We start from the raw sequence: 18,655 nt of genomic DNA on the forward strand, positions 1-18,655 counted from the left end.
ATGTAATTTAGAAGAAAAGGCTTGAAGCATTAGTAGTGTGGATGACATTACTATAAAGATCGAGCCACGGAGAGAAAGAAACAAAAAAAATCACAATAGACTACAATCCAAAAAGATGCCAGCATAATATGGAATAGTGTGATTGAATCACCACAACAAATAGGTTAACTGTATTCGAAAATATCTCGAAGTTTCAAATTTTTTCAATGAAATTTTACGTTTCTGTAACCGTCCAAAAATAAATATTTCGAATTTCAGATTCCAGTTGACAGCATTAACTTTCTTCGTGGACAGAATCGAGAATCGTCATCTTTCGTTGACAGGAATTTTAAAAATTTTCAAATACATTTATTAATATATATATACACACCATATGTAGGTTATATATGCACACATACAGTGCAAAGGTTTGGCATCAAATGTGCATTTTAAAAGACAAATTCAAAGCATATGTACTGTTATTTTTTAATAAAGGAATTTTTAGATTATTCTAAAATGTTGCAAAACATTGTAAATTTTGTAAATAATGTTGTTATAGAAGCTTCTGGAGTATCTTAAAAAGCTTACGACATTTTATAAATATTTCTAGAATTTTCTCGAACTTTTTAAAAGCCTTTTGTTAGCATTATATGAAGATGGCATTTTCTGTTATTCGTATCGATTCCTAATCAGAATCGATATCAGAATATGCTAAAAATTTAACAGTAAAGACTCGAAAGATCAGTCTTGAAGATCCCAAATAATTTCTTAAACTTCCGCAGGAGATTTGTAGTGGAATAATTAAAATCCACTGCAAATCTTCTGCAGAAATTTAAGAAATGAGAGATTTTTCAGACAATGTAAAACTGAAAGATCTCGATAAACAACTGACGTAGTCTGACAGTTGAAGTTCTAATAAAGAAGCCGTGGTTTAATTCAAAGAATCAAAAAGATAGACTCGCTTTTGCGTAAGAGAATATCAATTGGGAGCTTATAACAATGGTCCAAAGTGTTCTGATCTGACGAATCTAAATGTGTTGTTTGGCAGCGATGGTAGAAAATACATCCGACGTCCGGTGGGCCCACGCTATATGTCTGACACGGTAAAACAGGAGATGGAGGCGTGATGGTCTACGGTTGTTTTCCATCGTCTGACGTTGTTCTGCTCGGGCTTATCAGGAAAAATATATTCAAGGACATCCTCTAAGAAACAATGCAACTTTTTGATCGTACGAAAATGCGTTGAGGACGAAATTATCAAATAGATAAGGATCCAAAACACCGATTCGAGGTAGTACCGAAAGGAATAAAGGACAATCGCAATTGAATTCAGATCAGTTTGTAGATCTCCATTCAATCGGACATCTTTGAGACGAGTCGTGCCGACTCGTCTCAAAGATGTCCGATTGTCTTTTACAACGAAATAGAGGAATTGTTGGTGGATCTGGAAAACGAATGGAAAAATATTCCTCGGTCTACAATTGATAACACAAGGATTTTAGAACTGATTTTAGCTATATTTGGGTCACTGAATCCAAATATGAAATCAGTTTTTCTCTATCAGCTCTACTTTTTTAGATCTGTGTTTTTTTAACATACAGTGCTACATGAAATGTACAGCTCTAATTCCAGTTTGTACAGTTCTAAATCATATATGCAAGAATTGATTCCTGTATATTTTTCCCATTGTTAGTCTGCCGTCCAGTTAGTTCCAGGTAAATCCACCAAATGAAGTAAGCATTCGGTAACGAATTGACGTTCAATGCTTCAACTAGAGTTGAGGTAAGTTTGTAAGTTCTAGCCGTGCAGTGTCTAGATCAGTGTTTCCCAACCTTTTTTGTGCTATGCCCCACCTAAGCCTTTCTAAAATTCTTATGCCTCAGTTAAGTATAGAAAAAATTAAAGCAGGAATATTTGACGGCCCACAAATAAGACAACTCATTAACGATCTTGCCTTCGTCAATTCGATGAATGAAGCTGAGCAAAAAGCCTGGACTTCATTTGTTGCAGTTGTCAGAAATTTTCTAGGCAAACGCAAAGCTGAAAATTATGTTGAACTGGTAAACGAGATGCTTAACAGTTTCAAATTCGTTGGGTGTAATATGAGTATTAAGGTGCACTATTTACACAGTCACTTAGACCGTTTTCCTGAAAATTTAGGAGACACTAGTGAAGAACAAGGTGAAAGATTTCACCAGGATATTAAAACTATAGAGGACCGCTACCAAGGAAGATGGGATACGAATATGATGGCAGATTACTGCTGGAGTTTAAAAAGGGATTGCTCCAAAATACATTCACGAAAGTCACGGAAATTAAGCTTCCTTAATGTGTAACTGTTTAGTTTTATTGATGACTTTTTCCTCTATCTTTGTATAGAATAATATTTGCATAATATAATAATAAAAATTCCGTGTTTAGTTTTTTCACTTGATCCATGGATTTAACTTAAGATACTGAAACGTATATTTCGCTAAAATGCTATATCTTAAAAATTAGAGCTCCTAAACAAAAACTAATGCCATATTTGAATTCAGCTCAAAATACCTGGGCACCAAAACCACTGTTGACCTGTGTAATCTGATTGCATCAATATCTCGTAGTTTTAAAAAAACAAACTTAACTTTTGTTGATTTGTTTACCTCTAACTGTATTTTATCATTGTAACAGGTTTTATGTTTATTAATATACTGATTCAAAACTTTTGCTCTCTACTGTGTAAGTACTGTACACGTATAAAGACAGGAGAGAGAGAAAAAAAGAGGTTGTAGTTTTACTCGAAGACATCTTTCATATGTACCAAACGATATGTTGTCCTGTATAATTACAATTTATAGGAATGGAAATATTGCTAATGATGTGGAGGATTTCATAAATCATCTTCAACGTAATTATTTATTAATGACGAAGGAACAGATAAAAGCAATTTCCGAAACAAAATTCATCTTCTTTATGTTTCGGGCCGGATTAATCGTTGAACGACAGAATAATGTCTTTAATGACGATTTCCAATGACTGTAGTCTAGAATATAATATTCAAACGAGTCTGGAAATAAGATGGTCAGAATGGATTCTAGAGATGAAAAACAAGTTTTTTTTTGTTTTTTACATAAATAATTAAGGAGTGGTTTCTCACACGATAAGTATTTTCGCATCGATACCGTCTTCCGAGAATGCCATAAAATGTGGTAATCACTGCATGGCGCCAATGAAATTTCTATGCGGAATCATTTAATAAAAACCATAGTGCGCGGTTCTTTTAATTAAGTCCTAATAATTTTCGAATCAGTTTATCCAAAATGCTCGATAACCAATTTACTAAGAATTAACTTATCATGATAAGTTTTGGTGCCAAGCGGTGACGAAGCGCCCATTCGAAACTCCCTTATAATGTTTCGTGAATGTAACCATTGCCAGTTTTATTTTGAATTACGTTTCTGGTGGATGATCAGTTGGATTTAGAACTATTACTAATAGTTATCTCGAGCAAAATAAACAATAAAGAAACGCATTGATCTTTGTCAGTTGAGATAGGTCTTGCTTGCTCTCTGTCATAGATCGGCGTAGAATCAATCTCGACTTAGATATCGAGAATTTGATTTATTCTATAAAAAAAACTGTATTATCAAATTTCTGGCATATAAATCGACTTTCTAAGCCTGAAAAAAATCATTCTAAACTTAGACTTTATTTATATGGCGGGTAAAAATACTTGCATCATACAATGGTCTACTACAATATACGGTATATAGCGATACTATCATGATTTGGTATTATGTAAACTATTGATATTTTATTGCAATTGTTGATTTTAGATCGAATGTATTTACCAGTACATCCGACGTCTAATAGTTAACTTATTAAAGGTTTTAGTGGTGTTTGGAGTCCTACATCCCTTCTTACATCCCTTCTTATATGAACTATATACGAAAAATTTTAATACGTATCTCATATTGAAAAATATTTCGGTGTGTTAATGAAAATAGTAAGGCTTCATTACATTATTTCACTATAAGTTACTGTTTACATCATTCACATTTCAGTTTTAGCCTGTAACTTTCATATTTTTGAGAGGGGTCAAAATGTAGGGCGGTTAATCACACACAAACATATACACGTAAAATTTTAAGCTGAAAATCTTGATGTTGACTTACACTCCTACAAATACAGTATTATATTTCGTGATTATTTTCACAAATTTAATTACCAATCAGTTAAATGAACCGTAATAAACTTCTCTTCCTTTCGTCAACGCCTTAAAGTTATCAAGTGATGGGAGAAACAGACTCATTTTAAGTAACCGAGAATGAGAATAGTAATGCTGTTGAATAAATAAAAATGAATCTTATAAAACTGTAGCGAATAAATATAGCAAAGTTTAAAAATATACAACGATGAATGAAGAGAAAAGAGGAAGAAGGCGGTTTGGAAACGTCATTAAGGGAATTAGTAACATTCGAGTTTTCTTATCGAGACGACAAATAAGAGCAAAAGGTAAGAATTTTTCTTATCCTATTTCCAGGCAGCCATAAAGTGAATGTACAAAGACGAGAACAACAAAACTTTTCCCTGTAATTCTACGAATTTCGTTTACAAATTAGTACTGTGTTTTATTCTACAACAGAGAGGTCATATTGAGCTCTCTTTCCATTTAAGATCACGATTCACAAGTCATTTTACAAATACGATCGGTTAAACCTGCCATCACTAATTTCTAATCGAAATTTTTATTGAACCACGTAATTCTGGGAGAGAGTTGCATCCATTTCGAAGCGCGAGTTGACATCGAATAAGGGGAATGAGCAAAAGAGTTCTAACCTGGTTCTCCATCCTTCACAGTATAGTCTTTGTTGCACAGATTGGCCGAGCAGCAACAGAATTTGCTGTCGTTCTTAGCTTTAGGCGATTTGTCCGCGATGCATTGTTGTAATTTGCAGGCGTCGCTTCCTTTGTGCTTCCAACATCCTGAAAAAAAACAAGGAAAAACAAAGACACTTTCGTTATGCATCCTGACTAAATCTAAGTGAATCGAAAAAAAATTTTTTCCTTCCTACTTCTTTTTTCGTAAAGGAACTCGACGAACGGAGCGATAAATGATATCATTTTCATATTAATAATGTAAATTCTTAAGAGTTAGAAAAGTAGGAATTTAAAGCGTCGCGAATTTGAATAATTTGAAATTTATAAATAGGACGAGATAAAGCCAAATCGAAGAATTTAAGAGAATAACGTTTAAAGTGTTTTCCGATCTGAAGTATGCGTATCCTGGAGATACCTGAAGCACCTGCAGGAAGCACGCAAAATCTGTGTTATGGTTGCCAAAAGAGGTTTCAAATCAGCAATTTCTTCAGTTTAAATTTCCATATAGGCGATTCAAAATTTTCTACAAGTCCAAAAATCTGCTAATTTTAATTCTTTACGAACTTTACGATGTTTTATACATTTCTGAAGATCCTAATCAGTTTAATCTTACTTTTCTATCGCTATTACTAAGATAAGCGAGGAAGTACTTTAAAAGAAAAATGAACCATTAAAAATCAATGATTATGGAGCAACAGTTGGAAGCCATTTGACAGCTTTCTTTAACTTTAAAATGTCAATTTACGGACGTTTAAGGATGCGCAAAATTTTCCATTTTTAGAAAAGGAATACGTGGACAAGAAGTGGTTGAGAACTAATGATTTAGAGAGATCATCGAAGGAAACATTTCTCTAGCGTCAGAATTAATACAACTTCATCATAAACAATAGAGAGGACTCGTAAAGGAAGCTGTACGCACGCTTCCTTTACAAGGAAGATGTCTAATATTTTCCTGGCGCGTTTTCGATGGAATAAGGAAAATACGGAGAAGGATAAACTAGATCTTACCCTGTGACTGAACGACGTAAGTCTTGTTGGCGGTCTCCAACAGCAGAGTGAAGCAATAATCGGAATCAGAGTTGCATTCTGTGATATTGCCTTCGTCCGTGTAGTTGACGACGATACTCCTGTCGAAACCTGTCTCCTTGATCTTGATGCCGTTGGCCTTGGTCGAGATACATTGTATGCACACGGCAGGACATACCACTAAATCAAATAAATTATCATTAGAAATTATTCCATCTCTCTACATTTAATGCGTTTCGCATTATTAAGTCTGTACTCATTCGGAATAAAGATCGGCCTGGCGCGCTCTTCTCCGTATAGTTAACCGCTTTGCCTTAATTGCGTGACGTTTTATCCGGGAAAGTGCGTTATTTCGTGCTAATTACCCGATTTAATCAGCCTAACCCGAAACGGTCCTCCCTTTTAAATACAGCGAAACTTCTCGCGGCATATTATTCGTGCCACACCCCTCTTTATTGGTTTTTTTATTTTTATTTCTTAACAGATGACGGAGACATTTTTAGTTTCTTCCACTTATTTATAGATTTATAATATTCTGTAACGTAACGTACAAATTCCATTTTTTTTTTTACCAGGCGTAACTTCTTACGCGCCGGAATTCGCGGATAAATTAAATACAAAATGTGATATTAGACAGGTTTGACACTCCCGAAACGAAAATTGTCGATCGAATTGAAGACGAACATTGAAAAGACACTAAGAATAACGCCTATCGATGGATTACGTATGCAAATAAGACATTTAATTGGAACCAGAATACATTCCCATCGGTCATTTTTCCCATCTCTTCCCTCGTTTCCTCCCTCCAATTCCGACTTTCGTGCACTTTTAATTCTTCGTTTTTCCACAATTTATCAAAGTTGTTGCGTTTTCACACGAGTAACGCGTCACTGAGTTTGGTTTTTCCCAATAAAATATCCTTCTAAAAGTACAAGAATCTGAACTTGACAAGAAAGTCTACAGCATGCTTAGGTTATATAAAAATTCGTGTTTCAGCATACCTAATCTTAAAGATAGTTGTAACTAAAATATAAACAATGAAGTGAATTCGAGAAATTTTGCTGGACCTAACCCAAACCCTACCCGTTGAGAAGTTCCGTTGCGAAACATCATTTACGTTACGGTAATTAAATACTTGTACGCTACTTTGGTAGGAGACGAAGTAGTATTCGAAGCAACGAAGGAATTCGCCAATGTTTTTTTTTTCTTTTTTAGTTTAAGAAAATTACGTAACGTTCTTTCGTCGCGAATATCGATGATCGTACTTTAACCCCGAGGATCCAGATGGCGCAACGTAACCATCTGGAGGTCTGAGGAAGGGAACGTGACGGGTCAGCAAATGACGTGTGCTTCCGTCAATTCCCTCGACCGGAAACACGTCGACGCCCGATATCCGTCCGTCGACCTATCAGTTGCCTGAGAAAGGTGATAATCGGATAGATATCGAAGACGATCGACAACAATAAGACAATGGATTTTAACACGAAGCCGTATTTTTTCTAAATAAAAAAGAGGAAAGTGAAACCACGAATAAATTACACAGTCCTCGATTTTATATTTCTACTCCAAAGTTCGAAAACATCGATATTTTACAAAAAAAAAACAAAAAAATCAATCATTTTTTAACGCGAATGAGGGTATGAGAATTCCAAAACAATTCTTTTGTACGGTACAATCTTCTAGAATTTTATAGTCCATTTCCGAAATATAGTATTTCGAACGTTATCGTAAAAGATAGAAGTAGGTAGAGGGCGAGTGAGATAAGTTTATTTATCTGTTTAAGTGGCAATCGATGGTCAGACCCGATTTCACTCCAGGATGTGGAAAATGGATGCGTGTCGATTGCAAAAGGGGCGTTGTCTCTCACCAAAGAAAGGAAATTCGAGTGGAAACGTAGAACAAAACACGATCAATTTAACCCTTTTCGACTTAAAATACGATTTCCGTTTTCGATTCACTCACTTCAATTCGTGACACTGAGCACATCCGATTAAAGTTACTCTTTTGCAACTATGTTGCGGATAAAATTCTTTTTTAAATCCGATCGATCTGGACATTTAAGAAAAAAAAAAATGATAAATATTTGACTTTCTTTAGTCGAAATGACTGTTTTGACTGAATTTTTCTGTAATTCGTGCAGTGAATTACATAAAAATTCGAACTATTCGTTTTTATCGCTTCGGATCGAACAGCGGAATGATCCTCCTGTAGTACGCTCTCACCATGATGCTAAAAATTAAGAAAAAGATGGGCCTGAATTAGTAATTTCTTCCCTGTATTTCTATAAATTTGGCAACCTCTAAGCGTTTCTGTTAGATTGAATACATTGGCAACGTATTGGTAAATTGGTAGCTTACGTAGAATCACATTTGAGCAATGAGTCGCCATGTTTAGTCCTCGGTATACTGTTTATAGATTTTAATTTGCATTATTTATTTATTTACCAATAAATTTATTACAATAATTTTAATTTAAGTTAAAAAATAAATTTCAAATTTTATATGGAAAAAATAATAATAATAATAGCTTTATACTAAATTCGTTTTATTAAATACAATTAAACGGTATATTATTAAATCAATTTTTTTGACTCGTATAGAAATTAAATAAATTTGTACAACTTGTAAATGAATAATATTTTATTGTTTCCGTATTGTAAATTTGTATTCTTTTAAATATAATACTCCAATTATCTTCTCTTTTTTCGTTTAAATGCTTTAGTTTCAAGAGAATATACTGTATTGTGTTGAGATTTATGCTTTAAAAATAGAATAGATCTTCTTAATATAATACTTAATTGCTATAAGAAAATGTTTCTAAAGACAATATCATATTTCGATGATATTGTCTTTAATAAAAGACGAAAGATAGTTATATTTGTTATTTTACAAACCAAATTCAATACTTTCCCGTATTAAAAACACGGATAAGACTCGCGAACACAAAAGGACAAAAAAGAAAGAAAGAAAAAGAAAATACAAAGAGCTAGTCACAAACAATGAAAGTGATTTTAATATATTTTTAAAAATTAAAGAAAAAACAACGCTTTTTATTGATCAGGTTTGTCAGAGTGCGTGGTGGAGTGGCCTCACCCCACCGTATACCTCACTACAATGCATTTACACACACACAAACACAATGATTAAAATTTTAAATTTGGTTATGTTTATCGGATTTTGGGGTATATAGGGGCTGTGCATAAATTAGGTAACGCATATATGGGTGGGTGAGTATGAAGGTAATCGTTACGATACGTTACAAGGAGCGTTTACAAAAGCGCTACTTAATGCTAGTGTCTCAATCGTCGGGGTAACGGAATGATTTATTTTTGTTTCTCAAGTGTTGCAGCATAGCAAACCATACTGTTTAGGTTACTGCTTTGCACGTTTGAACGTAACATTAATTAGTGAAATAATGTTACGTTCGGTATCATATACTGTGTATTATTCCTTAGTGCAATTAAGGGGATTGATAGAATTACGCGTTACGTAATTTTGGAGTCGGTATATGTGACGGCGTTACGGAACGTTACGGAAGATGAGATGATAGTTGAAAGCATTAAAATACCGTTATGTAACTTATGGACGATCCAAACTTAAGATTCTCTGTTCAGATAATACTTATTATACAAATTAAAATCAATAAATGGCTTCTAATAGAAAAACGAAATTTATCTAACGATCCAAAAGATGATATATGAATAAGGGTGAAGGCTCGACCCTTGGAGTTTTGAAAATTTTGCTCATGGCCCGCAAAATAAAGAGCCCAGTTCCGTTACGGTTCATACAACTAACGGCGTAACGAACTTATTTTTAAATACAAATATATTCGATAAGTACAACACTGACTAAATATAATAGATACAGAGCGTTGCGAAAGGGTTCGTGACATTGCTAAGTCAAAATGACAAACTAGGCCTTAAGTATTTTAAGAAAGACTTAAGTATATCTTTAAAATGTTATATTTTGTATTAAAAACATATAAAAATAAAACAGCGGCCTGCGAGATATGTCCCGAGGCCCCAACAAGACATAATAATGACGTATTTCAAAACATACTGTTCTTTAATAATAGTGTTAAGTACAGCTCTATTCAAGTCTTGTAGAAGTTAAAAAACTCAGACTAACCAGTTCATGTAACCGTTTAGTCCATGAATGTTTCACATTAGCATCAGTAAATGAAGTTAAAGTAAAATGTATTTTATCATCGTTAATGGTTTTTTAATCTAATTTCCCAATCCTTTTATGTATTCTTATAACACAGTGTTACAAGGAAGCGCTTGGTTTGATCATTTTTGTAGAGATAGATGAGAAGGTACATAGACATTATGTAAAATTTCCGCCCTGTCACTTCAAAAGTCACGTGTTACGGCCGTAGAAGTCGCTATTATAAATTAGGCCTATTTAAAATGTAAATACTGTACGAATATATTAGAATATGATTATTAGCTACACAATATTATTGACTATTTATTTGTTTATTATTATTTTATTCTTTAATTAATTATTTTGTTAGTCGAATTAAGTTATTTGTTAAGTATCATACATAAATAATTTCACCAAAATTGTGTTTGCATTTTCTTTTTATTTCTCATTTCTTTTAATAGAAATAATAAGAAAGGACTTAATTAATAACTTATCTTGCAATGGACCGTGAAAATATTATTACGTCACTGAGTGGTTCACGATGTTTGAATGGCATAAATGTCGCGATCCATTATATTTGATTCGCTCTATATGTAGCCTATATAGCCTATTTATATATAGCTAGGAACTTCAATCAAAGTCACGAAAGTGTCACCACAAAAGACGGCAGATTTTTTTTATAATCTCTTTTTCATTTGTAATAACTGTGATTATTTCGTCTTTAATTATGATTGAGATCAACAGTAATTTCCCTTCCTTCGTGTCGTAATCAAAGTTTTTCAGTGACTATGTTAAAGAACCTGTATTAACAGAAGTATCACGTAGATATCAATTATTAACATTTAATAAAACTTCTAAAGGTTGATCAAAGAACTTTGAGTGAAAGTTAAGATTCATCATCTCGCTATTTCAACAATTTTTTTTTCTTTTTTTTTCAAAACTGAGAAAACCAGAAACTATTTTTGCTCGTTGCCGAACTTTATTGGAATCTCTGTCCTGGATTTCTAGTGTAGGATCCCTCGTGTGATCGACTAATCCGAAAATTAAGGTAGTTGTGATCGTCGCACTCTCTTCGGTTGCATGCGAGTGATCTGGAGACGTTCCGAATCCGGATTAAGTGTTAGTGCAGGAAAAACGAAAAAGGAAACAAGGATAAGAATAATTAGGACGTAGAATAAATTTTAAATAAAGCGCCTCCGGTTATAAACCACAAAAGCGCGACCTTTTGTCCGAAACTGCGCATTATCCTCGGGCGTAGAGAGTTTTTGTCCATTAAAAATTAATTATATTCCGGGGACGATTAAAATCTCGCCCTTTTTTTTTTTACCAACGGCGTTTTGTTTACCGAAATTTTGTTAATTCCCGGAGAGAAACCCGAGACGGGATTTTGTTCGTCTGCCAAATTCTAACGAGGCGCTCTCCTAATCCTAGGATAATTGTTTTGGGGATCTAGTTCGTGACGTCCCCCCCCCCGACTTTTCCATCAAACTTCCAAAAGTCGGAATATCGCATACAGATTTTCAACTCCGGAAACGGAAGAAAGGGGGAGGGGAGAATCGCGTAGCGGGAACACGACGACTGTCAAAACACAAGACGCAATTTTGTCGGTGGTGAATGTCAGAAGCGAGAAGAGAACACGCCAAATTACTTAGTCTTAAGTGACAGTTAAAGTGTCGACTAAGACTCGGTAACGAATCGGGTCGGAGGTCGAAAGCGCCATTTCTTCCGTCTTGCACTCCCTTTAAAAGCGACGCCATTTTTAGAAAGATCTGCGACCGGTGCAAATTCCGGAAGTGGTACTTTGCACGGTATTTTTACCAATGGCGCGCGACTTCGGGAGGTCGGCGACGGTAAACGTACTCCCGTTTCGTGGCGATTAAAGTCTCGAACGCCTGTACCTCGAGCGGACTCCGGACCCCGGTTCCCAGTACTTTGATCCTGGACAGAGAGTATCGTTTTGCACTCCTTCCTGCGGGGCCAATTCTCGTTTAAACAAACATTCTTTCCGCAAAAACGCTATTCTCGATTTCCTACCTTTTTAAACAGATTAAGGGATTAGAGACGATCCCGGATCGTCTCATCCCTTTTCCAAACATTTCAGATCGCACGACGGCGCTATCGGAAAGAAAAAGTCACCCGCGCAACTAGCGTAACGCAATTTACTCCTTAACAGAAGCAGCCATTAAAGCGTCGATTTTTCAGAATTTCCAAGAGCATCCCCTTATTATTCTCTTTTAAAAAAATCCCTAAATTACTGAGGACACGTCACAAAATTCGCGGCTACCGATTGTTGTTTGCGCGCGAGAAATTGGAGTTCGTTAAACTCCAAAACGACAAGAGATTTTGTCTTAAATAAGAGACATGGAAACGGAAAGAAGTCGGATAATTCTTCTTTGTTTAAATAATTCGCTCGTATTAGAAAATTAGAAAGAGGAAAAAAGAAATTTATCATTTTTCCGGAGTCCAAACAGAACCAAATGACAGAATGGCGAGAGGAAATCGAGATTAATCCGATTGACGCTAATCCGGAATTAAATCGTCCTCGCTCATTTTAAGAGGATTAAAATGAGATTCGTTTCCGCGAGGGAGGGACCGTCGAGGGGTGATCGGGAGGCGTCGGCGAGCAAAAAGTGGTAAGTAAATGACCGAAAGACCGTATGTCTAGGGAAGAGGCACGCGCCTAAACGGAACCGGAAACGACAATCGTATACGAACCGTCCCCGACAACGCGAAAGATAAAAGGGGCGAAACGACTCTCCACCCAGGCGGAGAGGTGGGCCGCCCGACGACAGAAAGAGTGGCGGCGGCCCATTCGATAGAAATGTAAAAAAGCTGCCCTCTAACGATCCCTCCGCTTATTTCGGATGCTAAAAATTCCAACGGACGAAATTTTTGGCGCTCGAGGCTATGAACAGATGCTTCTCTCTAATTCCGGTAAACGTCGGCATTAAACTCGGCTCGCTCTTCTAACGAGCGCATCTTTCGCTCCTCTTCCCTCCCCTCCACTTCTACCTAAACCCACCCCCATCTTAATAAAGGGGTGGAAGCGCGAAGAAACGTATATTCTTTCGTTTACTTCTGGCTCGGCGCAGCCCCTCACCTTAACGGAGGCCTCCGACCTTAGACCTCCCTATTCGATAATGCAAGAGAATGCTCAAACGCCATTAAAACAAAAGGTGACAATGGCGACCACTCTTTCTTCCTCTCTCATTCACAACAACTAGAATCTTCGATTTTCTAAAAAGATCCAAGTTAAGAAACTTTCGACTCTCTTCTTACCGATCTTAATTAAACAGCGGAGCCTTTTCCGAAACAATCCTCTACCTCGCGACGAAGTTAAATCGTAAGGCACGACGCTCCGATCCGGAAGACAAGTCACGTCGTGTCGCCGCGCGAACGTGTCGCGGAGAAAGCGACGCGAAAATCTTGTTCTGATATCCTCCGTTTTGACGTCACGACTAGAGAAAGCGGTAAATAGAGAAAGGATGACTGTTCGTAGAATAAAACAATGAGTACGAGATAAAGAAGGAAGCCGAATCGTCTCTAACTATCCCCAAATTTTATCGAATTTCCCGGTAAATAAGCATCTCTAAACTTTTGCCCGGAGAAAGACGAGAATCTCGTTAAGATCTAGGAAAACTCGCGTCGTCGTCGCTTGTTATCGCTTCTTCCCGTCGCTAGGCGGTGCCACTTGTTTACTTTTGGGCCGAATTCTTGCCCGAACGGGATTTGCGTAACGCAGACAAGATCGGTCCGTTATTCAAAATAAATAAATAAATAAATAAAAAGAAGAAGCAAACTTTGCATCGAGAGACCCGGGAGTGACGCCTTTCTTTCGTTTGTTTCCGAATCGCGAATCTTCTAACAACTCTCCAGTGACCCAGCGTCACTAACAAAACAATGTTTACGACTCTCCTTCCTCTCGTATAATTCTTCCAAGAGGACCAAGAGCCGGCTCACGATCTCTTACAGATACATCGTAACAATAAATCACGCGTCATTTAATAATACTGAAGATAATTAGAATTAAGGCATTCACGATTTTGATTTGCCAAGAGAATACGTAATGTTACGCGTAGATAGGAGCGCGCAAAACGCGTTGCTTTACCACTTCAATACGATACGTTCGTAAATGATAAGATGATTGGCAGTTACGAAGAAGACCAAATTCGTGAGGAATGTGCTCGACCCGGAAGAGGTGGGTTCTAACCGGTCCCATTAAAAAGGTTCGGTAGCCCGGAAAATGACACCGTCTTGGAGAAAAAAAACAAGACTGGTCTGCCTGCCTAATGGCTTTCTTTCCTAATAACTCACGCAACTATCACTCGTCCACTCATGTAATCAAATGCAAAAAGCAAAGATCCGCGATTCGAACCTATCCACGCTTCTATCAAATAGTCCGAACCTATCTGGAAGATACGAATCCTCGTGTTTAACACGTAACCGAGAAAATGGAGATTCGAACTCCCGTGTCTATTAAATTTAAACTTCGTCGTCTAATGTAGAAGATAGAGTTACAGAGAAGAAAGAGTTCGAACCACTTAATAAGTACCGAAATGAATTTGATGAGGAAGAAAGAATGACTTTCAGAGGGAAGCGTGACCTACAACTCGAATGCGAGACAGAAAAGAAGAAGAAAAAAGACTCTTCCGACGATCTCTTAATGTATCGAGCAAGAGAGACGATACTTTATTTCTTTCGTCTGCAGGAAATCGGTTATTAGGAGAATGTTTCTATATCCGATCGAGTAAACAAGACGTTATATTGTATCAGAAAGGACTTTTTGCTCTCTGAGTGGCAACTTCTTGCGCGCGCCCTTACTTCATACACATTTAAATTTTAACAGTTCAAAAGATTCCCGCGTTGTACTGTTTCCGACCAGCTTCATTCCTTTTCAGAAATCCTACGTTCTCGCGCCTGCGCCATTGTCAACAGGAAGCGGGGGGAAAGGAAACCGGAAAGGCCGACGTCTTAATTATAAACTTCAATTTTTGGATGGGTCGATGGGGGGTGGAAAACGTCCTATCGACCGGTTTACGGTCCGCATCGTTTCCGATTTAAAGCTCCACGTAATAATACGTCAAAATATGTAATTTCGGGAGTGAAACTTTCTCTTTTAATTACTCCTTTCGTTAAACACCGATTAAAATGCAGTCTTCTTAACTGATGGGTAATTTAGAGGAACGAGTCTGTTAAAAGAGGCGTCGTCTCGTGGCCGTCTCCGTCAGTGGTTCCCACACTCTCGCCGTCATTTCGAAACGAAAAAAAAAAAAAAGTCGAGAGGGTAAGGGAACGAGTCATTCGCTTCTTGACGTCACTATCGACGTCACTTATGTTATATCCAGTAAATTTCGATAAACTGTATTTCCTTCCAGTCTCATTTTGCTACCTTCTAACCTAGAAAATTGTCAAACTGAATGCAAAAAATTGAGTTTAGGATGTTAGAAATAGAAAGTAGAAAAAATGTTAAATTCCCGTCGAAAGAAAATGAAAGCTTTGTATTCTCTCCCTTAAGTATCCAAAGACAGTTCCCTTTAATCGGAAATTTCGTTTGCCGATGGCTGATTGTTTACCGAATGAAGAAGCAATCGGTTCGAGAAAACTATTGAAAAAATCGCGAGAATATCGCCGCGAAACTTCGCGTGTGACATTGTAAGTGACTACCGATTTGAATAGAACGACCGCTTAATACTCTCACTACCGTTGCTTTCAGTGCACGCATCGTGCTTTTTTCTTGTATCTCATCCAATTGGAAACTTACCGAAGGATCGTTCAAGCGATGCTTGCTAATGCAAAAAATACTGGAGATTGAAAAACAAATAAGTTACGACCGTTCAAAATTAGCATGTTTACACTGCGCGACGCATTACAAAGCCATGAAATAAATGGCACTTCAACGGTGTGGTATCTAAGTGCCATCATTAGAAAGACAGAAAAAAAAGATTTGTGACTAATTTTTTCGTAAATATTTATAGATATAAACGACCTATGCATATATATTTTCGATCTTACGTTTTCAACTCTCGGCCCTTCCCCAAATACGCCCCCGCATTTCAATAACTTAAAGAAAAGGAGAATCATTTCAGTTTGCAAGCGATCGACCGAAGTTGCAATCTGTTGCTACTGCAAACTGTTGCATCGGAGCGCGAGGCGACGTCGTTGTTATTTCTGATTGGAAACGAATTTAAATCGTTCTAAAGTGTGTTAAGCTCCAAAAAATATGGTAAAAATTACATAATAACTGTTTTATCGTCATTATGTTACCTATCTAACGATATCACTCTGTTTCGTAGAAAAGTTCCTTTATTACGCAAAATATAAAATGATACAGAAGAAAATATATAGTCTACATTTTACATTTATCTTCGCATCATTATTAATTCACAAATTTCTGAAGTTCCATTAATCAAAGAGAAGAAAAGAAGATAGGAAACTATTCATTATGCAAAGGCAACTTTATATTATTTTGCGACATGAAATCAACCTAATTTCTGACTTTTATATAGGAAAATTTTCATAGTTTTCGGCGCAGAAACGATAATGGCGTGAGACGTTCTCAAGCGACGATATCGAGTACAACAATCGTCATATTTTCTCATATTTAATTAGCGCATATCGCTTTACTTCCGCAAATTGCCTGCACGCGATACGTCGACTCATTTATCAGGATCAACATTTATCGTTACAGATACAATATTCTGCAAACCGAGCATCGCGATGCGACCACCCTCTCTCTTCGAAGAAATCTCCTAGGCTTCTACCGAGAAGCTTTCAGCCTGCACGTGGCTCTCGAATTAAGAACAACTTCATTTTATAAACAAAATTTTACGTCTTTCGGAGGCTCAATAGACAAAATAAAGTTCTTCCGACCAAACTTTCGAGGGTCGTCGACACTATACGAGTTGTTAATTACAGTTTCTTAATAAAGAATCCTCGAAAATGGAGGATTCTCTCGCTTTGTCGCAAGTCTTAAACGTAATACGAGTAGTCGAGAAATTCCTATCTAACGTCACTTAACATCTGACAAGATCTTTAGATAATAAAAACCAAGCTTAAAATACTCTATTGAACATCAACAATACAATCGTCACACAGAATGTGATAATTTTGCTAAGTATACAAAATTCTTCATAAGTATATTTGTTTATTAATTCAGACTCGATATTAAATATTTTTCTCCAAGTATAATCACTCTTTTAAAAGTTCACGTTATATAATTATTCATGAATTTCTATTAACTAGTGATGTGTTATACTCAAGGCACGTTAAACACATATCCGGGAGCCCCCAAATTGGTAAAAATAAAAACAATTTTATCGCTGAAATTGTATAGTGTAATTTATAAATAATTTTATAAGCTACAATTAAACGTTATTAGATTATAATTTAGTAAAATTATGTAGAAGGACCCCGATTTTCTGTGCCTAGGGGCTCCGGAAGATCTTAACCACGCGTAAACAGCAACTTAAAAAAAAAACTGTGCAATAAAAGATGATTTTCATAGGAGCATATTTTTTTCTAAGTTATTGAATAATTTTTGTATTTATTCCTTAATTTTTTTCATGCAAATTAGCTTCTATTCGCGTTTTTTTTTTCTCTCTCTCCAATTTCTTTATCTTGTAATTTCTTACATTTCTTTCTCCATCCGTATATTTCGATATTTAGCAATTTTGCAATTGCATACAATATTTTTCGAAACAAATTACAGTATGCAGATAACACCAAGAGTCTAACAATCGTCGAAAGCGATTCGTCCATACAAGAAGCTTCGATACATTGAACGAGTGGTGAAAAATGAACGAAATCTAAAAATAAATTCTCGAAATTTGTTCCCTTCGACTGGAAAGATAACAGTTCGAAAACTTTTAGAATCTCGAGAGAAGTAATTATAATAGTCTCGACGTTGCAAAGAAGCTAACTTGGGCCAGCGAGTAAGGAACAATGGTTAGGTGAACTGCCCAATTCTGTTTCACGTATTTATTTATATATAAAAAAACAAAAAAAAAACCAAAACAGGAATCAAATTTAACAAACTTTCATCGCTCCTAAGTTTTTATCTTGCGAAAATAACCAAAGAAATATCTAAACAAAGGAACTTAAACTCATATCAATCAAACAAGATAAGGATCTAAGGAACAAGTTCGTGCAATCATGACTGAATAAAACTCGAATATATTATTTAAAAAAAAAATAATTGAAATAAAAATAATTTCGAAAGGTAAATCGCGTGAATAAGTAACTGATCTAAAAATAATAAAAAAATAAAAAATAAAAAATATATATAATGTAAACAAATACAAAAATTATTATTTAACAAAAGGGACTTAGTTTATAAAGTTGTTTGTTACGCAAAATTTAAAAACTACGCGCTGTTGATTTGGATAAAATACATTTTAAGATATTATAGAATATATTATAGTAAATAAGAATATAGCTATATAGAAACTCTGCACGAATGGTTTCGGTTCTCGTACCATTTACGAAGCAGTGACCGAATGCATGACTAAAAAATTCATCTGGTCTTCGTTAACTATTTTTCTTTTTATCTATAAAAACACAGAATTTTTTTTTTAAAAAAGTTTTTCCTTATAACTTCCAGATAATATTCGCTTCGAGGCATCAAATACAGCGAATTTTTTCTTTTA

The 18,655-nt window shown here is 35.8% G+C and overlaps 1 protein-coding gene across 1 annotated transcript in view; it reads right to left on the reverse strand.

Annotated features, from left to right (window-relative positions):
- Nucleotides 1-18,655, reverse strand: part of LOC111618663 (bone morphogenetic protein receptor type-2-like) — a 51,735-nt gene that overhangs the window by 12,489 nt on the left and 20,591 nt on the right. The window contains exons 2-3 of the mRNA XM_023360218.1: nucleotides 5,848-6,045; nucleotides 4,798-4,944 (exon numbers count right to left, since the gene is read on the reverse strand). Coding sequence (XP_023215986.1) covers nucleotides 4,798-4,944; nucleotides 5,848-6,045 — 345 coding nt within the window. The remainder of the gene's footprint in view (nucleotides 1-4,797; nucleotides 4,945-5,847; nucleotides 6,046-18,655) is intronic.

Source organism: Centruroides sculpturatus, unplaced genomic scaffold, assembly GCF_000671375.1.
Source record: "Centruroides sculpturatus isolate CEXI.00-Female unplaced genomic scaffold, Cexi_2.0 scaffold116, whole genome shotgun sequence".
NCBI classification, from domain to species: domain Eukaryota; kingdom Metazoa; phylum Arthropoda; class Arachnida; order Scorpiones; family Buthidae; genus Centruroides; species Centruroides sculpturatus.